Below are 23005 nucleotides of genomic sequence, written 5' to 3' on the forward strand. Positions count from 1 at the left end.
AGGAAATATTCAGACTCACAGGCTAGTTATTTCTCTCTTCTACACTGGTCTAATTTCATAACATTACGTCTTCAATAAGTTTGTGTGGCTGAATTATAGAAGACTAGATAGTGCATGTTTTAGACAGAGAAAATAAAACGTTCAAAAATGTATGAAAGCATAAGACAAATATATACTTTATATTTTTCTAAATGTATTAAACATCTTAGAACTTCTATAAGATGCAATGTATAATTTTAGGAGGGCTAGCGTGGGATGCTGTATTTCAGCTGTGCTCCTCAAGGCTTGTTGACACTGAGAGTTACTGTGCAGGAAGAGAGTGTGAGAACGTATAGCACTAGTTAGCCACATATTAAATCTCGTTGTGGATCCTGCAACCATGCTCAAAGTTTTTTGTGGTTAGCTTTAATTTATTGCTCTTTAGAAATATGATTTAGCGGTACTTCAAAATGCATTAAAGTATTTTAAGCATATGGTGGCAGCATTGCTACCAACAAATATTCTGCAATTGGAAGTGAATTTCTTTGGTTCGTGAGCCAGAATAGATTCCAGAATAGTCTCCTCTATACTGTGATAACAGAAATAAAAAATGGCAAAAACATTTTGTCAGTAAATACATGGACTCCAAGTACATGCTGGAGGGCAGACAAACTTTGTAAGGAGCACATTTTTAAGCACTTTTCAGAGAGGAGCAGTAATTTACCTATAGCTCTAATCTCTTCCTTGGAAGTTAAGGGTTCATTAGTCTATACAGGTTGCACCTCCCAAAACCAGGATTCTTTGGTCCGGCAACATCCATGGTCCAGCAGGACCACAGATGTTACTAGACCAGAAAGCCCCAGGCTGGGTAGTTGGGATGGCTGGTGGCCCTGGCCAGGCCCAGAGCTGGGGCCAGGCCTGAAGCCCAGCTGGGGTTGGAGCTGACTTCCACAGGGTTGGGACTACATCCAACAGCCCAGCTGAGGCCAGAGCTAGAGCTAGCCTCCACAGAGCTGGGTTTGCGTCCAGCAGACCAGCCAGGGCTGAAGCCAGCATCTGCGGTCAGCAGCCCACTTGTGGGTGGCACTGGTGTCAGCCCAGCAGGAGCTATGACCGGACAGAAGGTAAGGCGAGCCCATGGGCTTGGAGGTAGAAGCAGGTGAACAGAGCAAAGCAGAACCAGTAGCAGGCTGGGGGACGTCCTGTCCAGCAAATTCCTTCATCAGGTCCCTAGCCAGACGAGGAGGTGCATACCTGTACAGTTTGGATTTGTGTCTGTTTGACAGGCATTAAAGATGTCAAAACTCTACTCATTAATACACCTCATATTTTTCATCATATAAAATCTAACTACTTCGAACACACGGGTTACACTAAATTTTACATTGCACTTGTACTCAATTCAGGCAGTAGTAAGTGAATAGATACCAAACTTTTTGAGGGCACCACTGCTTTTGTCTACATCATCTACTGTCTTTTGTATTGGTGACTTTTTTCTTTTTCTACCTTCCCAGACATACTTGGAGATGGATATTGCTTCTCTGACTACACAATCCCAAGAAGACTTCAATTCGCTCAAACTGAGCAATGCCAAGAGATATGAAGTCCTTAAGGAAATTCTGACATTACTTGGCCTGAGTTGTGAATTAAGTGAAGTTCCTTCACTAACTCCTATTTATTTGCTCTCTTCTGATGAGGTAAGCTTTTTACTTAAATTGCGGACATAAAAGATTCAAACTAAGTAGCTTATTGCTCGATTTCAAAAAAGCAAAATTATCTTTTTTATAGTTGTGCCGTAGAAAGGGTGACCAACTACTTCGGGCCAAATAATTTGAAAATTTACCAAAAGTTACTAAAAGTTAATCTAGAGAGATGAGAAGGTATAGGCCATATCTTAATTGTATCTCATGCTGATTTAGGGATGTGATTTGTTTTGCTTTAGACCCATAGGGTTTTCAACCATGTCTTATGAGGCACCATGATTAAAAAGAAAGCCATCAAATTCTTAACTTAATACAAAAATAGAAAACATAGTAAATCACGATGACTTCAGTTACAGTTCTTTTATGTCTTTCTCCTTGAAGAGTTGTCAACAGAGGTTACGCCTCAGATAGTGGGCCAATTTTTTGTGGAGGCATTCTTCTCTACGAGAGGGCCTTCCTCTTATTCTTCATATCATCAGTATGTTGTAGAAATAGTGCTGTGTTTGGAATGCGACTGTTTGTGTCATATTGCTATGACATTAATGTAGCGGTCAGGCTGTTAGGCATCTATCTCAGCGAGTGAGATCAATTAACCATTACATGCAACTTTGACAGTGTTACTAACTACAGAGTCTGGTAGTGCCTCAGGGTATGTCTACATTACACAGCTTTTAGCGGCGCACAGCCTTATTACAGAAAGTCAGCTTGTGTGAATGCTACTTACCGACTCTTGTGCCAACAAAATAATTCACCCCCTTTGAGGGAGTTTCGCTTTGTTGGCAGCAGCATACTTGCACTTGCCGTCTCAAAGCTTTTGTGTTCATGGGGTTTTGTTAAGCGCCTGTGAACGGAATTTTTGTTAAGTGCAGATGAAGACGTACCCTCAGAGAATGAATTGTTTAACGCAGGCAGCGCTGCTACATTTGTGCCTCTAACCTGCCTCATACATTTAAAAAAAAACAAACATGAGCTGCAGTAGCAAGGGGAGTCTGTCTTTCTCTCTCATGCACTTGTTTGCGTGTATGCCCAGCACCCCATTTCCAGGGGTGATCCTGCAGGCATGCATACCTAGTCTCCCTCTCCCCGCATCTCTGAGGCTGCTCCCAGTGTAGGCACACTGCAATAGACATGCAGCTGTGGAAGTGGCATGTGTCCTCTGGCTGATTTTTTTCTTAAATTCTTCTGTGCAAGGGTCACGGAAAAATGCAGGTCAGATGACTGGGGTGCAGAATCCCCCAGGAATGAAAGGATTACTGCTCTTCTGTGGTTCTTTAGCTGCTAAATGCATTTTTGAGGTTTACTTTGGGGAAACTGTGGGGCTCAAACATTTTAAAAGCAATTTGGCTTATTGCTGATGGAACATTTTAGCCCTTTGTGAATAAAATCTGCACTGTAGTCATCTGTATCCTTGCACAGTATTGAAATCTACAGAGTGGAGCAGTTACAGTAAGGAAAGGGAAATTTGAGAAATTTAGAAGGCATAATTAACTTTTTTAGAGTTAGAGAATTATGTATATATGGGGCCACAGAAATGAAACAGCAATCTCAGATTATGGAGAGCTGAGTTGAAATGAGAGAGTCAATGTTGAAGGACTATAGTATATGGCAGAGGTGGGCAAAATTTTTGAGCTGAGGTCCACATTGAGTATGAAAATTTTATAGAGGACCAGATAGGGAAGGCTGTGCCTCCTCAGTCAGGCATGACCAGGTTCTTGTCCCATATTCATACCCTTCTCCTTGTTCCCTGCCTTCTGACCATTCTCTGGGACTTACCTCCTCCTACTGAACTTTTCTGTCCCTTGGCCACCCCTGCCCCTCTAGAACTTCTTGGCTAACCCCCTTCTGCTGCCTGGGACCTGTGTGAATGCCTGTCTCTCTCAATATATATATATATATATATTCTGGGGTTCAATTACATGCCTAGTGGGGATACATGAAATTGAGCTATCGGGGTCGACACTCAAACCATGTACTCCCCAGTCTCTCAAGGAGTATGGGAGGTCAACGGGAGAGTTTCTCCTATTGACCGCCTTCAGTGAGGATGGCCAGGTGAGTCGATTATAGGTATGTCAATTCCAGCAGTGCAATTGCTGTAACTGGAATTACTTATCTACCATGGAGTTTAAGGTCTAGTGTTGACCTGGCTCAAGATGCCACCAGTAATGCTAATTAATTTCTGCTAACACTTGCTATTTAGTGGTATACTTTTCATTTGCAGTTTCGTTAAACAGATTCTTGTGAAACCTATCATACAGTTATATGGTTAAGTGAAGGTTATAAAAGTCAAGTTGCAAATGAAGTGTTATTTGAGGGTTGTTTTGCTGTGGTGTTAGGTTTCAAAATGCCATACAGTAAAACCCCTATTTACGTGATTTTGAGTTGTGCGTTACTTGGATTAATGCAAGTTGAAATCGTGAGTGGTGGGGAGCTGGGAGCCAGGTGACAGCCTGGCTCCGATCCGCTTGTGGGAGCTGGGAAATGGACCAGTGCTGCTGCAGTGGTCAGTTTCCTGGCTCCCACGAGTGGCAGGGAGCAAGGAACCAGGCAGCAGCTTGGCTCCCAGCTTCCCTCTGTTCCTGGCTCTCCTCTGCTTGCAGGAGCCAGGCTGCCGCCAACTTGTGTGAAATCCGACTTGCACATGGTTGCCTGGGAATGCAACCTATGCATAAGTTGCATCATTCTTAGTGGTTTTAATACATATTTTTTAAGTTGGTATTTTAATAGGTATTGTCAAACTACTATTCAGAATAATATCTGATACTTATGAATAAAACCTACCTTTTTATAAGTAATTAAGCATCTAAGTATCAGAATAAATAAGAACACGTGGTCATTTAAATGTTTTCTGACTGGTTATTCATTTCTGTAGATGTGTTTTGCCTTTCCTTTACATAGAAACTTTCTCTTAAAGTATTCAAATCCTTCAAAATAATTTGGAGCGCATATTTGAAATCTGAAGAATAGTTAAGTGGCTAGTTTAAAGTCACAGAATGAATCAGTGGAATGAGGGAGAGCTGACTCCCAGGCTAGTGCAGCATTGCTGACCTCTAGCACTTGAGTCATGAGTCTGGCTCCAAAATAATCATGAGATGTAGTTAGTCATTGATATTTAAAAACTGTGGGTACATTCCTGTGCGGATTCAAACTGTGGATCCAGATCCAGTTCACATCTGCCAGGCTCAGCTCATCTGATTTGCAATCCACAATCTAGATTTTACTTGTATCTGCACAACAGATCTGATAAGGATGCAGGAGGGAGCACAGACCAGTAATGTTGTGCAGGGAAGAGACAGGTAGCAGAAAAGCACAGCCGAGGGTATGGGGCAGCAGGGACCTGGGACCAGACTCAGTAGCTAAGTGCTCACCAGGAGGGCAGGAGTGGGGCTGGCAGTCCCAGCACTTGGTGCCTCCTCCAGAGAGATTTTGGACACAACTAAGGGAAATGCCCTGCTCCAGCTCCTTTCCACGTGCTGGGTCTGGGGGGGGAGGAAGAGGAAGGAGGAGATCCCTGCCCTGGTATCCAGACATGAAGCAGATATTTGTGGATATGCAGTACTCTAACTGTGGGTGCTCTTGGTTTTCTTTCTGCTGATTGAGGTTTTAAGGTTCATGTTTTTAAACCGCTGTACCCATGAAGATTAAAAACTACATTCCTTTAAGGTAAGGTGAGATTCTTCTTTGAGAAGTATTTTTATAGGTGTTGCACTTCATGTGTACGTGTGCTCCCTGCACCTTTGACTGAATATTTTGGTAGCAGTTCCTGGTTGGCCTATGCATGTGCTGTACGCATACTTGTTTCCTGCAAAGAGACTTATTTCTGAGAGCATTCTGTACCAAACGTTAACAATTTTGCACCAAAAGATTCTATGCACAGCATTTTTGAATTCTGCAAAATTGTGTGTGTTTGTCAAATAAATGTGGAGGTTTAAGCATGGCAGTGGGTCTCCACCCAACCCGACACAGCACAAGGACTGGGCTGGCCCAAGAAACACCCCAGGACCCTGCCCCTCTGTTCTGTGTGCACCAGGCATGGGAAGGTAGGATCCAGGTGAGAGGGTTTTGTGGGAACAGTTTGTATGCAGGTAGCTCAGTGGAGGATCTGGGTGTGGGGGAGATCTGGATGCACAAAGTTTGCTTGGGAGTCCTGGACGTTATAGTAATGGGACTCTGGGTAGCGGGAGAAGTCCAGGGAAAAGTTACTCAGCAAGGCTAGGTCTGGATTTGGGTGGTAGTACTTGGCAGGGGGGCTTTGGGTGTGCAGGGCTTGGTAGGGAGTCCAGGTGCAGTTGATAAGGGCCAAGTAAGATAGGAATCTGGATGTGAGTGGCTCATGAAGTGGTCCAGGAGCAGGGATAGTGGGGCTTGCCAGAGGGTATTCTGGATGGGTAGCGGGAGGCTGAGGCTTGGTGGGAGAATCTGGGTATGACAGGGTCTGGAAGCAATGAGATCGGCTGGATGGGTAGCAGCTCCCTGTACAGTTATCCCTCTCTCTACAGGTGAAGAATGATGGGTGTAGGAATCATGGCAGGGAGAGCTGGGAGAGTTTGCAGAGCTTCCTACAGCCAGGGGAAAAACCTGGAGATGGGTCAGATATTCCCTTATATGTCAGGCAGGGGAAGAAATACTGTCCTCCAGAGCTAGCTACTGATCCCAGCACAGGATAGGAACCACCAGCAGGGTCCTCTCCAATATTTCCTCCTAGTGATTTACCTCTCTGTTGGTGGCCCTGGGCACCGAAATATACTGCTGGGGAGTATACTCTTGTGGCTTCCCTGTCAAAAAGTCATTTTTCTGTGGGGAAGCAACCTGTAGTCCTTTAAGTACTAACCACAACAATCGCTAACAATTTAAAAAAAAAAAAAGTAGGTTACAACCTTGTTTCCCAAAATGTGGTACGCTTGCCATGGGTGGTACACAAAAGGATTTTAAAGTGTACATAGCAGAAAATAAATTACTGAAGATCAGGAGATAAGCACTGGGATGGCACTGGGAGAGGAGGTATGCTGGTAAGGCCAAACTCCCAAAAGGGGTACATGAATTTTTAAGTTTGAGAAACACTGGGTTACAAAATTGCAGATTCCGTTAGTGAATTTGTCAGTGCAGAGACAGAGACATGTCTGCGTTGCCTCGCATTTTGGACTAAGGGGCATGAATAGCAATATGCATGTAAGTACTGCTCTGTAACTCCTCTCTGTGAATGTGAACCTTAGGGTCCTGAGTTGACATTGATGTAGTCGTCTTCCTTCTACTTTAGTGTGAAATGGGACCCTTTAAGGTGTTTCCACTGCATCCACACAGGAGATTCATGGTGCAGCACTTCAATGTGTGCAGCTTTCTTGTCCCCTTCATTGACAGCATGGGACTGTATAGGTGTGCCTTTACTCTACTCCTGCTTGCACAGAGGCCAGCACAGTGTGACCCTTGTATTTATGAGACTGTCTGGGCACTGCTGAAGGCATCACATTCAAATAGCTAGAAATCTGTAATTTTTGAGAACTGCTGGCAGTTTTGATCTATTCATTTGGCGTTTAATTGATCTCACCACAAGGTGTCACTTCTGAGCTGGATTTACAGAGCCGTTAGAAATGACATTGTGAAGTAATGAAGGAGAATAAGATTCTTGTATGATGCATTGTACATAGTCTTATACATGGTCACAGTGGCTGAAACATTTTATCGTATACTCAAACCTCTTTAGTCTGGCAACCCTGGGAAATAGGGTGTGCTGGATTGTATAATTGTCTGGGACATGGAAGGTGCTGGTGCATCTGGGTTAAGGGAGTGAGGGGCTGGGGAGCCTCCATAGAAGCACGTCACCTCACTGCCTTTTCCCCAGCTGGGGGATAAGAGAAGTGAGTGGCAGTGCTTAGAACCACTTCCTCCTCCCCTCTGCCAGGATCCAAACCATGACTGTTCCTGGATCAGGGAGCTTTTAGGGTATTTGACTTTCTCCAACTGTAAAAATATTTTAATATCACAAAAATTCACAAGGTGTACAATATAAGAATACAGAGCAACCAGTAGGAGAGTTCATCTTTATTAAGCATCTTTCTGTTTTAAGAGATTATCCAAATGTGAAACTGGTTTGCACTCAAAAATATTGCCTTTCAGTAAACTAATTTTTGTTAGTCTATTGAGTGTTTGGCTGAGAGAGGGAGTTGGAAAAAGCTCCTATGATCTATTTTTTGGAATTAGGGAAAAAAATCAAGTGGTGTGTGTGGTGGGTTTTTTTGTTTGTTTTTTTTTTTTAAGGTGGCAATAATAAACGTATGTTGTATAGTAAACTTTCATATCCGGTATTCTGTCATCTGGAACTCTCAAATAACCAGCATTTTAACCATAAGTAATTTTTAGTTACATTTTGTTTCCATACACTATAGTGAAATTAAATACAAATAAATACGATAAAACCAGTATAAGTTTACAGCACACAATAGTACTGCTGTTGGTGAATAAAGTACTCTGCATGCATTTTTGTTAGTTTCTTAATACCTAATCTTGTTTTTCTTTAGTGCTATGCATTGTTAGGTGTACCTTTGTTATCCAGAATATGTGAATATTTGGCAGCTTCCTGGTCCCGGGACTGCCAGTAGGCAAGTGTTTAGTGTATATTTTACAAGTGAGAGAAGCTGCCCCTTGACTCACACAGCATTAAGTGTTCATAGTTGCTTGTATGTCATGTGTTGGACAGTACTTGTAAAAGTATATAGAATTTTATGGAGACGTTATTTTGGTACACGTTTGAGAAATTTGGAAAAGATAGGCAATTTTTGTTGTTGGAGCATAGACACATTACATGTAGCAGTTTCCAAAAATGCTGTTCACAATACTGTATGCATTAACAAGTTAGTAAGAGCTTTTACCCAAAGTTAGCCAAAAATATTCTTACAGATTATCTCTAATGTTAAATTGGTGCATGCTGAGACCTGACCAAAGTGAAAATCATTACAGGTGCTGCATTTCAGGATTGCTCCAGGTAAGTATGTATGCTGTTTCACAACCATCATTCTCTGTTGGAAGCCCTGTTCTTTACACTGCATTTTACTTTGGAGGACAGAAAATATTAATATAGTTGTTCTAGTAGCTCACAAGGCTGTTGTCAAAAATAAGAAAATGTGAGTGTCATGCTCAGGTTTCTCTCAGTCCATCACATCTGCACTAGTACATAACTACAGTTCAGGGAGTGAATACTCTGTGCCTTGGAGCTTGGATGTCTATCAATAGCATGTTGTGCTGTGAGCCATTAAGTTGGACTAAGTTTTCTTGCATTCAGCTTGTTTCTGTTGAAGTTGCATTGGAGGATAATAGTCTATGTGGTTCCATGTTCCATATGTGCACATGGTTTTAGTGTGTAAAGAAAAAGAATCTAAAAAAGTCATCTTACAACAGTCTTTCTTAAATTAAGATCTGTGGAACACTGGTGTTCTATGAACAGCTTGCAGGTGTGCAGCGAGCATCTGACACTTTTTTTTTTATTTCATACACTGGTATATATTTTCTGTAATTAAAACCAGATGCAATGTTACTACTTCATTGCTATGATAGTTGATTAAATTACTTCATGTAGTCTTTTCTGTATATGTATCAGGTTGTGGGTTTTTTGGGGTCTGATTTTTTGAGACAATTTTCGTAGGTATTCTACATTAAAATATTATTATTTGATATTCTGTGATCTCAGAGCTTAAGAAACACTGCTTTGCAACTTTACAAAAGTCATAACTGAAAAATATCCTTTTGAGTCAGAGTTTTATGTTATTGCCTTAGAACAGATGGATGGCTTTAGATAGGAAGGCTCCATGACTTCCCAAGAACTCTCTCGAGATCCATAGCAATTTAGCAATGGTTCATTTAACTATGACATGACTGATTAAGTTCTGGTAAAAATGGAATATTTCCAAACCTACAAAGCTTAAGATTCCCTGTTTGTAAGTGTGACCTGTAGCTAATTTATGTGTGAAAGACCTGAAAAATGGGAACGAGAGTTTTGTGAGATGTTGTCATATTGCCGTTACTCAGGAATAAAGGTATAGTCCTGCAACATGAAAAAATTAGTATTTCAGTTCTCTAAATATGTAAATTACTTTTATGTTGTGCCTCATTAAGATATTTCATTTAAATTCTATAAAATAATATAAAATATATACCAAATTAAAATTAGAAAATCCAATTTTATTGTCCCTGTACACTTGAAATAGATTGCTCCCAAGAAGAAATGTACTTTAGGCATTGACTGTTCCAGTCACACATTTATGATTGTGTGGATTTGCTGATCACAATGAATGCACTTTTGTCTTTCATGACTCCTACTAGTTCTTTGGTAATTGATATATCCATACCACAATAAGGTATAGATTTTATTCTTCAAAGAAAAATATCAGGTTTTAGACTGTGGCAGGAGTTTGTCTATCATTTTAGTCTATATATATTTTTTAAAATGTTTAACTTATCTGGAAAAATTATGAGCAAGGTCTAAAAAAGCCCTCACATGGCTGAGGAAACATTAGCAATATTCTTTCATTTGTGCACATATATGTGCAGCAGCAAGGGCTTGCTGGTTTAAATCCAAAGATTTTACAAAGCATAAGGCTTTGAACTAGTAGATGCTAAGAATAAATTTATTTAAAAGCATGTCCCTCCCCAAGACCACCCCTAATGTCCTGCCTTTAGACCATTACATTTCTGTACAGTTCAGAGGTGGTCACGACAGGGATTCAAACGTCTAGATCTTTCCGTTGGCTCCAGAATCCTCAGTGCTGCTGTTTTGGATTCTATTGTATCAATCACTTGAAGGTTCATTTTAAGAAGTGATTTGAGCTCCCCACAATTAAGAAAATCCTAAAATTCCAGATGTACCATAAATTGAATCCGGCTTATGGTTGTCTTGCAGGCATACTGCAGGTCTTACAATAGCAGCTGTTAGATTAAAGCCAACATTCAGAAGCCTTGGTTCAGTTTTTACAGCTATAAATATTTGTAAATGCCTTTTAACATTTTGTGATATTTGATTTTCTTAACATAAACTGGAATACTCAATTATCAGATATTGAATTGAGGATAATGGACAACATTACAAGGAGGTTAACACTAAATGGTATTGAAAGTGTTTTTTAAATGTACAAGGCCTTGTCTGTGCGAGGCTTTCAGATCTATTTCCCACCATTGATAAAACCAGTTCATCTCTGACACTGGTAACCCCTGGAAAAATGTTACATTTGGTAAGGTAGAATGGATTCAGACATTCTTATTACTACGTTGTATTGGTCTGCCCTTATAGGATTAGATGAACTAGTATCTAATGCCAGTGACTGGTTGGTGCCCAGTCTACTTTATCATTTCCATTTATTAACACTGAAGCTGCCTTCCTCTTCATTTGGTCAGTTTTGGCACCTTTCTTGATATGGAAGCTTTGTAAGAATAGAAAACCATTGAATTCTGAAGCATCTGTAGCCAGGAACGCAGCTACCTGACTGATGGTGATGTGAGCGCAAAAAGCTTTAAGGAAGGTGTCAGGGATTTTTTCATCCCTTGGGCATAATCGTCCCCGTGGGCCAGGGGAAACAAGCCTTGGGCCATTAATATCATCACAGGGGCAGGTAGACTCTAAAAGGTACATAGGCTGCCAGTTAGCAGCCCCAGTAACGGTCACTCTGTGTCAGTTGGTTTTACCGGTAACCTGAACTCACAGACATTTCAAATCATGAATTTCAAAATCCAGGTCCCTCATTGGTCAAAGGTAAGGCAGCTCCTGGAGAGGGACCTGATTGAAAACAGGCCCCTCAGAACTTTCGTATGCTAATGTAATCATAAATATTCATGAGTACAGGAAATATAAGGCGGTGCCCCGCAGCGCTCGGGGGGGTTCGGTCCGTTCCCATTCGCCCAGCCTGCCAGCTGCTTCAGAAGACTTTGTGAAGAGCTCCTGATTTGCGAAGAGCTCCTGTCTCCAGAACCTGCAGTTCTGCAGCCGCCCAGCAGAGTCCGCTCTGCTGAGGCATTTTGCTTGAAATCACTCTTGAAATAACTCTCTCTAAAAGAGCTTAGGCAGATAACCCTGAGGTAAATTTAGGTGAGGGTCGAACTGGTCCCACCTTTAGGGTGGGATACTGCGCCCTCACCCCTTAGCACCCAGGGTCTGCCACATAAATCACTGCGGCACCTTCGATCTCGCCGCCAACAACAGGCTGAGAGCGGACGTGGAGTGGGACGAACTGGCCCCATCAATAGGGTGGGGTACTGCGCCCATTCCAACTGAGGCTCAAGGTCTGCGACTCACGCAGCACCACCGCCCTCGCTGTCACCGCCTCAGCCTTCCACCACCGGACGTGACTACCGGACTCGACCAACGGACCACACGGACACGTAAAACCCCACATCCCGGAATACTAACTTTCTGACTTTTAAACCGGGCTTCGTGAGCTTAAATCTAACAAAAAACCATTATCTGGACCGCACATTTGTTTAACAAAGCCCATAGTTAAACTTGTTAAGTTAAATCCCCATAGTTATATTCCCTTTTACCTCTTTTTTCCTACTTCTCTCCTTTTCCCCTTTTTTCTCCAAGCCCCACTGAATAAGCCAGTGGGAAAGGAGCCTTGTTCGGCTGGACCGCGAGGTATCCAATAGGGTAACCTACCCAGTTACCCAGGGTAATTGAGGGGGGCAAATTAAACCCCCCCTTATTGCTCGGAGAAGGCAAAAGGGCTCATTAAACTTTTTGTCCTTGTATTTAGCAAGGGAAGTCTCAAAGTGGCTTCATCAATGGGACCCTTAACTATACTCATTGTAAGTTAAAACCTAGGTAAATAAGATAGCATATAGAGTGGTAGTTATAAAGTAGTAGTTTAATTATTATATTGTTGACCTGTTAATTATCGTTGGTGTTAATAAATATAATTGTTGTTTATTATAACCTTCCTCTTCGTGCTTTACCCTCGTCACAAGCAATCCCTTGCCAGTTCCTACCCTGCCAGTGGTCAGCTTCTTCCCCGGTCTCTGGCGTTGCGTCTTAGGCCCCCTGCCGGAGGTGGGTGGGGTTGGTCTGCGGAGGAGCGGAGCGGCCCTTGGGCGGGCTTTCTACCGGCTCCTCTGTGCCCTCGTCTGAGGCCCTGTGGGGATCCGAACGGATTGCTCGTGCGGGGTCAGCGGGGGGTTTCATCACCCGCGATTCTGCCCGCACTGTCAGAAGGAACAAGAATGCCAGTGACAAACACAAATAAATAAACAATGAGACTATGTTGGCACCTTCCATGAGATGAGTTTGGGTGGTACTTGATTTGTAAAGAGGCCACATCCATTTGGAATTAGCTATAATGAAGACTGGAATTGCCAGCCTCAAATATTTAAAAAAAAAAAGAGTCAAGCCTCCCAAAATCAGAAACTGATCAAAACAATGCAAAACTTTTCAAAAATAACAAGTTTTGGGTTCTTGTTCTGTACATTCTGGTGTTTGAGCTTTTAGGATGCACTTGAACCGTGTTCTCAAACTTTTCTAATGCTTATGGTCATAGAGAGAGAATTGTTTAAAAATGAAACCTAAGACCTCACTTAATTAATTCCAGGAGTCAGAGGTTTAAGAAACGAATCAAATCTTATGTAATAAAGTGTACAAGGTGGTAAACTGTATTGCTGTATGGTAGTCTCTTTGCTTTTTCGAGTTTCTGTTGGAAGGATTTTTCAGTTCTAACAAGCGTGCTTAATGAATCGTACACATACACTATTTGAAGTGGACATTTTAGAGGCATGTGTGAGTTGGGTGCTGTTGCCTCTGCTGTTAGTTGGCTCCTTTTGTGTATTTGGCTTCTGTTCTGGCTTTAATTATTCTGTTGAGGAGACCAGGGAGTAAATGAGTCTAGCAATACCTAAGCATAAGACATTTTTCCAACAAAAAGACTAGGAGCAAATCTGAGGAGTAGTAAATGTTAACCAGGTGTCAGCTTGGAATTAGGCCCCTACCAAATTCCTGGTTCATTTTGGTCAATTTCATGGTCATAAGCTTTTAAAAACATAAGTTTAATGAAGTCATATATTTAAATCTGAAATTTCAAGGTGTTTTAATTGTAAGAGTCCTAACCCAAAATAAGGTTTTGTTTGTGTGTCCATGGGCGGACAGAGGCAGGAAATGAGTTTGAGAGGGGGCTACAGTATTGCTACATTTACTTCCATTCTGCTCCTCTCAGTGGTTCTGCCTTCAGAACTGGGCAGCTGGAGAGTAGCTGCTGTTGTCCAGGAGCCCAGCTCTGAGTACAGATCCGATGCCTGGATCAGCACAGAAGTAAGGACAGCAGATTCTGGTATTGGCACCCTTACTTGTGCGTTGCTGTTAGTAGGGCACTTCCCTGAGAGCTTGCCTTCCAGGTCTGAAGGCAGCATGTATGTAAGGGTGGCAGTACTGTGACCCGCCCCCCCGCAAACTTGTTTTGGGTCAGGACTAATGCTCCTTATAATCTTTTCCATCCATGTGCAAAGGTTTTTTATGTGCATTGAGGCATGTGTGAATGTGCAATGCCATTGGAAACAAACAAACAACAAAAAATTAGTTTTGGGTGATCAGCTAATCAGCTGGGCGACATTTTGATCTATTCTGAGTGACCACACAAGTGTATAGCTTACAGGGAGCATTGGTGAGGATCCCAATTAGAGAAACAATGGTCTCCTCACCATGAAATCTGTAGCGTATAGGATAAGGGCACACAGTAGACCAGATTTTATGGATAAAGAACAGATTTCATGGTACATGACAAGTTTTTCTATGGAATTCTGTGCAACTACTTTTCCTTTGTTCATTGAAAACTGAGAAGAATGCTTGCTGTCAGGGAGGTGGTACTGTGTGATATTTTAGCTGTAAAGATGATGTTGAAGTTGCTAGTGTATTGGAAAACTTGTGGCATAACATATACAGAGTAGGTATCTATCTTTAAGAAAAGGGGACAGGACAGTCAGGAGACATTTTGAGAGAGAATATATGAACTTAAAAACTACATAATTAGTTTTTGAGCTAAGACCAGGTTTTGTTGATGTACTCTTTTTCTGGGAAAAAGCAACAGAAGAGGAGGCAGGGAGAAGAAGGGATAAAGCAGAGGTTGGAATGGGAATGGGCAATGGATGTTTTGAAAAATATGCAGCTTGGATTATTCCTGCATTTAGAATTAGATTGACTGCCGGAATGTGAGACTGGATGACAGGATGGATTACTTGATAACTGATCTGTTCTGTTCATTTCCTCTGAAAACCTGGCACAAGGTAGGGTACTGTCAGAAAACAGGATACTGCTCTAGAGTGACATTACTGACTGTCTTATTCATTTCTTTCTAACTCAGAATTGTGATAAATGAGCGCTGTATGTTCTTCTGTCTTTTTATGGGAAAGATGGACCATTTTATGGTATGCTGAAAAAATGGGTGGGGGGAAAACGTTCTCTACAATATTTGAACGATGGGTTTTGTCTCTTAATTGGATCTCTTGCAGTACACCCCTGTGCTTAGTAGTTTACCTCTTTTGTCTTGGATTTTTCAGGCTCAGAAATCCAGCCTCAGCGGGAGTGTTTATGTTGCTTTTTTTAGTCTCCCAGCCTAAACCCCATGAACTCAAATCAATTCACCCTGGGTCTGAGACTCATGTTGTGGACTTTTCTTTATAGTATTGACACATCCTTTGGCTTAGGCAAGTTCTACCTTAGTGTTTCTTATTCATGAACACTAACTTCACTCATGTTAAGGTATTGAAAAAAATAAAATTGCTGGAAACTTAAACCTCAGAGCTGAATATTGTCAATACTAAGAATATATTTTAGTAAGCTTTTAGTTATTTTACTCATTCTGCCACTGCTTCCCAGACTTTCAACAGTTTTACCTTCAATAAGAAACCTTTGTTCATTCTTACTGTAAATAAAAATAATGTAATACTATAAAATTATTTTAACAGAGCTGATTTTACCATTGGATCACATAATATCTTATTTATTGGCCTATTAACTAGGGAACAAATTTCCCATTCTGTGTTTTTATGCAGTACCTGCTTCAACATCACACTTAAAGTATCTGTATGCTGTATTGATAGCTTTGCATTTTTATCTGAACTACTTGTTCTTTTAAAAGTGTAGCTAAAACAGTGACTAATTTACAAGTTTGGAAAGGTCATGTGCATTTTTTCTCTGTTCTGTGTATATTTTTCACACAGTATTGCTGCTGCTCTTCAGAAAATAACTTCATTCTTACTACTAAATACGTATCGCTGCTAATGAGTTGGTTCAAACTAAACAAAAGAAATTGGAAGACCTGTTGCTTCTTGTAAATAGACTTCTTTTTTACGTTACAGTAATGTCGACTAGCCCCATCTTATTTTTATTAATTCTTTATTTTTGCATTATTAAATGCCATATAAGTGGGATTGTTGCAAGACAGACTGTAGTTTTTCTTATCCTTAACATCTTCCCTATAACCGTCAGTTTTTAAACATATTTTGCAATGGATTTATATTTATTCATCACATTGTGCTCTGTGGTATCACAGGACTTGTAGAGGATGCAGTATATATAATCATCTACTAGTTTAATTCCTGAAACGTAGGTAGTCCATCGTGTCCGATGATGACGTCTTGAGCTTTCACAGGCTCATCGGTTGTGGACTCGCATGCGGCTGAGGAGTCCAAGCTTTGAACGTCATGGGCGTTCCCAGTGGGGGCAAGGGAATTGTCCTGGCTCTGTTGGTGCAGCTGCCACTGTTGCTTTCTTCCTGTCACGAGCATCAATGAGGTATATGTCACTGCTCTTCAAAGTTGTCATACACGTGTTGTACGAGAGCACGCCAGCCTGTTCAGTCTTCTGCATGCAGCTCTAGCTGATCTAGTTTTAAGCCAGCATGAGCAATGTTGGCCTTCATGCAGTCTTTATACTGGGTGCCAGGAGGACCAAAGGTGCACAAACTGCCTTGAAGGGACACGACAAGTCCCCACATCAGAGTGCTACCCCTGCCTGGACACCCCATACACCCCAATTCCTGAAATATATAAATAGAAACTGCTGAATGAGGTTTGAGCTTTAGTTCTTAATTTCCTGTATCTTTCCTTTCCTTTCGGCTACAGTTGCACTCCAGCGATCTGTCTGCAAAAGTTACAGTCGGAAGAGATGTTCTGACAAAACTTCTGTTGACAGAGTGCACGTATACTTAAAAGTGACTGATCGTTTGATCCACTCTGACAAAAGGGCCCCTGGAGTGTCTACATACCCTTTTTTTTGTGGACAGTTTATGTTGACAAAAGGCATCTTGTGTGTGCATGCTGAGTATAGTCTATGAAACTTGATAGTGCAACCGTAGCCTTTAAGTGATAGTATGAGCTAGTTACTTGTCTAAGGCAGTGTACAGATTTACTTTGATATTCAGTATCTCATTCTTCTCTTACTACCCATTTGTATCTTCCTACATTTAAAAATGGTCCAAATGCTATATATGTTTGCAGTTTGTTTCAAAAACTAGCCAAAGGTCTAAATTTCTACATATCACATTAAAATCGAAGATGAATCTTTACAAGAGATTTATGAATGCTGGGAGTAAAGGGGATTTACTGACTGCTGAACTTGCACAGCTGTCATTAAAACTTTTCAAACAAGATTTGTAATGGAGTTCTCTTGCTCAGCAAAAGACACAATATCCGTACTTTCTCAATTTATCACACCTTATTCAGTTAACTGTGCATTAAGATTATTTCTCCATAGAAAAGCTATGTGATATTTAAATCTGTATGTAGAATTCCATAAATAATATTACATGCCTGGAAAAAATCCCCAGTATATAAATGAGAAATTAATGACTTCTCATTCAATATTAATTAAATATAATATTCTCAAACCTCTAAATGAAGTTCTGTTGCCTATTAGAGTGCAAATCATAGATTCAGTATTTCCTTTTCATACTAATATTTTTTTCATAAATACAGCCATTTTGAGAGAGTCCTGAAAATCAGCATATGAGTAAATTAGGAATCGTAAGAACATTCTGAAATATTGGGTATTCAGATACAGGAGTTCTTGTTTAAACAGACTTCTGGCCTTTCAGAATTGAGTGTGATTCTCTTTTTCATATAACATGCTGTTTTATCATGCATGCACGGTATTAATTTTTTCAAGGTATTCTTTCGGTTCAGGATGATGTTTAGCCTTTGACCTAGTCACTTTCTTACAATAAACAGTTTGTTGATGAGAGCAGCTGCTGAGAAGATTGCTTCCAGACTTTTCTAATGTAGCTATTTGAGAGGAGTAAGACAAAATGCACCTTACCAAGGTAGGTGCTGCTGTGCTATCTCTTCTGTGCCTTCATTTTTAATGACAGTAGCATATTTTTAGTTCAGAAAAATCACGGTGTTCCCAGCATTATAAAACCAAGATGCTCCTCTAACTTTAGCCCTTACAAGGACCTTGATTTTTGGTGCTTGTATTTCTCTGTTTAAACATTAGCAAAGAGCCTTTTCAGCTTAATATACCATGAACTAATTAATTTATTGTTTGTTAATAACATTTTTTGTTCAAATGTTAAGTATTTCTCATTTGTACACTGGAAAGGAAGAGATAGGAAAATAACCCTTTTCTTGTGTACATTTTATACACATGGATGGTAATATGCATGAATCTTTCGTGTAGTCTTGAAATTAAATTGCTGCTAAAAGATGTTATCTGGTACAATGATAGTGCAGGTTAAAACCTCTTTAATATGGCACGCTCTCGTCAGGCAATGTCCATGGTCTAGCATGATTTTGGTTAGCCAGATGTGAACTTATCATGGGTGTGTCCAGGTTTCCCATGGTCTCATGAAGTTTTTATTATAGCCATCAGTCCTGGTTCTCAGTGGTTTGTGCTGTTATTCAGGTGTAATTTATGCCTAAATGTCTTGTCAGAGCCCAGTAAGCAGTGGAAGTGTTGGTAATGTGGCTAGACAATATTGAGCTTCCGTGATCTGGTAAAGTCTGTCATTTGGCACCAGTCACTTCCTGAGAGTGGCTGATTAGAGAGGTTCAGCATGTACTTGAGCATAAATATTTTGCTGAGAATAAATGTACCGTAAATTTGTGTACTTAAAAAATTCTATCATGGTAGTGCTCCTGAGGGACTCTTAATATAGATTAGTACCAGCCTAGAATTCCTGTCTGTTCATCAATTGTTCGGTCATATCTTTCAGATCAGTTTGTATCTTTGAAGTGGAGATAAAAACTGTGCTTATGCTGTCAGTTGCAGTCTTCGTTCCTTGAAGCTGTGGCTACTGACACACCTGAGTTGAGGGCAACCTTTCATCTTCCTTAATAGCTGCTTCTTTATCTTTGTTTAATCTCACCGATAGCTCTGTTCTGCAACCTCCTTCAGGCAAGGTGAGGTGTGTGTTTTTTTGTTAAATGACTGTCAACCCTTTCCACTAACCTAGCCACTAGGCACCGGAGGTTGCTGTCAGAGGTAGTGGCTGCCCTATGGGGGCTGCCACCCTGTTTGGGTGGGCAGTGGGGGGGGTGGGGTTCCCTTGCTGCATGGGGGAGGCGGGAGGAGAGCTGCAGCTCTCCACGCTGCCCCATGCTTTGGTGTGATTGGCAGGGAGCTGGGAGCCAGGTGCAGCAGCACCTTGTCAGTTTCCTGGCTCCTTCAAGTGTTGGGAAGCTGGGAGCCAGGCAAGAGCTGTGCCTGTGCAGCTGCCCCAGGCTGCGGGGACCCAGGAACCAGGCGGCAGCCATGCCCATGCACTCCCTGCTCTCAGCAGCAGCACAAATATGGGGCAATTAGACATTTGTTAAAATAAAACAGGACACTATGCTGAGCGGAATAAGGGGATTTTGAAATGTGCAGAGTCCTTTTGAAAAGGACTCCCTGTAGCCACGCTGAGCCGCACACATTCAAAAGCAGTGCTTTCGAAGTGCTGCGGCCGGAAGCATCCTAATGCTAACGAGGCGCTGAATATTCAATTCAGCACTTCATTAGTAATCTTCGAAATGGCCATTAGCAGGGCCATTTTGACGATTTGTGCCCGTGTAGACACACCCTTAATGTGCTCAAAAAACTGTCAAAATTACATTGAGAATTTGACAAGCTGCTCAGTAAAATAGTCTTGCTACTGTAGACAAGCTATTCCTACAAATCAAATTGTAGCGATCACATACTTTATATCTTTAAAAAGCACATTGAAATTAACAAAATATGCTGGAACTTGGTCTTTATACTGGTTTGGTCACCCAAAATACTTGGTGATTTTTTTTTTCTCTGTTTCAAAAACCTTTGCTAGTTTTGTTTTGTTTTTTTCCTCCTAAAATAACTCAGATGCTGAAAATAACTGCACTGACCACTGGAGCCCACTATGAAATTGGATAGTAATAAATTAAAATTTGTTAAACCACTTGTTATCCTGTCCCAACTTTAATAAAGGTTTAAGGTTTAATAAAGATTTAAGGTTTGTTTGAATTTTTTTCAATTTTGTGCCAACATTCCATGTTAGTTGACATTTCTCTAAGAAACTGGAACACAATTCAAAGTTTCAGTTCAAAGTTCTGGTTGGTGACTTTGTGTTCTGAGGGAGTCTAATGTCATTGTGAAGAAGGTTCAGCAGTGCTTGAATAGATGATCTCTGATTTTTTGGAAAGCTCCTCTAAATTGAGTCTATATCATTATATGACTGAAGTAGTAGTAGTAGTAGTAGTAGTAGGCATCCTTCAGTCTACATAGACTATGGATCGCGCCCTTCGTAGTTCTATTTGGAATCATCATTTGCAGCGTCGACTGTGACTCTGAAGGCCCACATGAGAGTGACAGTCCTTGCTGCATCTGTTGCATGTGTAATGGGTGTCTGGCAGGTCCTTACTGTGCTTTGTGTGGGCTTGCTTCTCCTCTGCTAGCTGTCTGATCCTCATCTCAGCCTTCTGAAGGCCCTTGTGTAGTTCCTGCCTCCATCTGCTGTGATCATCTCCCGGCTTCTCCCAGCTGTCCGGCTTGATGTCTACCTCCCTGAGGTCCCTCTTGCGAACATCTTTGTAGCGCAATTGGGGGCGTCCGGCAGGTCTTTTGCCAGAGGGTAGCTCACCATACAGGATGTCTTTTGGGATCCTTCCATCATTCATCCCATGGACGTGGCCAAGCCAGTGGAGCCGCCACTGCCTGAGGAGGGTGTGCATGGTTGGGATTCCAGCTTGCTCAAGGACAGCGGTGTTGGACGCTCTGTCCTTCCATGGTATTCCAAGGATGTGCCTGAGGCAGCGCAAGTGGAAGATGTTCAGTCTCTTTTCCTCGCGGGCGTACCCTCTCAGCGAGCTTCTGGAGTCTGCTGAGGATGACACGAGCAGTTTACCAGTGATGCTTAGGAGGGAGATTCCACAGTAATTGTTGCAGTCGCTTCTGTCTCCTTTGTTCTTATACAAGGTTGCAATGTTAGCGTTGCGCATATCCTGTGGAGCCTCTCCCTCTCTCCAGCACAGGCACAGTAGCTCATGTAGGGGTTCCAGGAGGGTGTCCAAGGCACACTTGATTACCTCTGATGGTATACCATCCTGGCCTGGGGCCTTTCCTACCGCGATGCTGTCGATGGCTTTCTTCAGTTCGTCCACAGTTGGTTCCTGATCCAGTTCATCCATTACTGGTTGGAGCTCGACAGCATTGAGGGCTGTATCAACCATAATGTTCTCGCATGAGTATAGCTCGGAGTAGTGCTCGACCCAGCGCTCCATCTGTTTGGCTTTGTCAGCGATGACTTCACCAGATTTGGATTTCAGAAGTGCCATCTTGTTCTGGGTGGGTCCTAATGCCTTCTTGATGCCCTCGTACATTCCCCTGAGATTACCAGAGTCAGCACTGGTCTGGATGCTGCTGCATAGCTCGATCCAGTAGTTGTTGGCACAGCGCCTGGCCGTCTGCTGTACTATTTTTCTGGCTTCTCTGAGTGCTTGCAGGGTACTCTGGCTTGGTGAGCGTTTGTACTCCAGGAGTGCAGCGCGCTTCTTTTCGATGGCTGGAATCATCTCATCGGAGTTAGCTTCGAACCAGTCACTTGTGTTTCTAGCTCTTCTTCCAAACACCGACAAGGCCGTGTTGTAAATTATATCCCTCAGATGCTGCCATCTGGATGTTACATCGGCACCCGCAGGGCTGCTGCGCCGAGTCACCTCAAGGGTCACTCTGAACTTTTCGGCTCTCTCTGAGTTTGCTGTCTTTCTGGCATCAGTGCGGGGCCTTCCAGTTGGTTTAGAGTGGTACAGCTTCTTGGGTCTCACCTTGAGTTTGGAGCAAACTAGCGAGCGATCTGTATTGCAGTCAGCACTATGATAGCTGCGTGTCAGAAGGACATTTTTGAGGTTATCACGTCTAGCGATGACCATGTCTAGTTGATGCCAGTGTTTTGAGCATGGGTGTCTCCGTGACACTCTGTGCTGTGGCTTGGTTTTGAAAAATGTGTTTGTGATGCACAGATTGTGGTAAGTGCAAAGTTCAAGAAGACGCTGTCCGTTTTCATTCATTTTTCCCACACTGAAGTGGCCTAAGCAGGAAATCCATGAGTCACGATTGGCTTTATCTCTTGCATTGAAGTCACCCAAAATGTACAGTTGTTCGTGAGCAGATATTTGCGCTATGGCAGCACTAAGCACGTCACAGAACTTGTCTTTTACCTCTGGTGTGGTGTACAGGGTTGGAGCGTAAGCACTGATCAGGTGGACAGGAGCGGCTCAAGTTTGAAGTATGACCTGAAGGAGTCTTTCTGATCCGCCCATGACTAATTCCACCATTTGTAGAAGGGTGTTTTCTGATGGCAAAGCCAACACCATGCTCCCTGGGTTCATCTTGGGCTTTACCCTGCCAGAGAAAGATGTAGTCCTTTTCCTTTAGAGATTCCGAATCTGCCAGCCGCGTCTCCTGCAGAGGAGCAATGTCAACTTGGAGCCTCTTCAGTTCCTCACTGATGACAGCAGTCTTTCGGGGGTTGCTGATATCCTGATCTTCAGTCAAACCAGTCAGCATGGTCCGCACATTCCAGCAAGCAAGCTTAAAACTTCGATGGTTTCCTTTTCTTGTTGATTTTCTTATTGGTTGCCTGGTGCTCAAATTTCAGTCACTTGTCAGGTTTGGGAACCTTTAAGCCTCACGCACGCAGCGAGGCAGGTGAATTGTGGCGGGACAGTACCCTTCTGGCTGGGGGCTGCCCAGCTTGAGGCGGGCGGTGACTGTCCAGTGAGGTGTGATGATCTCTCCCACCGTTGAAGGCAACCCCTGGCGCTTGTTCTCTATGCCAGTAGAGCAAGAGCTTATAACTGGTATGTGTTACCTCCCGTGTTGGTTCAACACTGTTAAGCGATGCTGGAGTACCTCTCCAGGT

The 23005-nt window shown here is 42.2% G+C and overlaps 1 protein-coding gene across 2 annotated transcripts in view; it reads left to right on the top strand.

Annotated features, from left to right (window-relative positions):
• HLCS (holocarboxylase synthetase) overlaps positions 1–23005 on the top strand; it is a 240308-nt gene that overhangs the window by 42371 nt on the left and 174932 nt on the right. For both annotated transcript variants that reach the window (XM_074996264.1, XM_074996254.1), the window contains exon 5: positions 1494–1676. In XM_074996264.1, the coding sequence (XP_074852365.1) occupies positions 1494–1676 (183 nt within the window). The remainder of the gene's footprint in view (positions 1–1493; positions 1677–23005) is intronic.

The sequence above is a fragment of the Carettochelys insculpta genome, chromosome 1, assembly GCF_033958435.1.
Source record: "Carettochelys insculpta isolate YL-2023 chromosome 1, ASM3395843v1, whole genome shotgun sequence".
Taxonomy (NCBI): Eukaryota; Metazoa; Chordata; order Testudines; family Carettochelyidae; genus Carettochelys; species Carettochelys insculpta.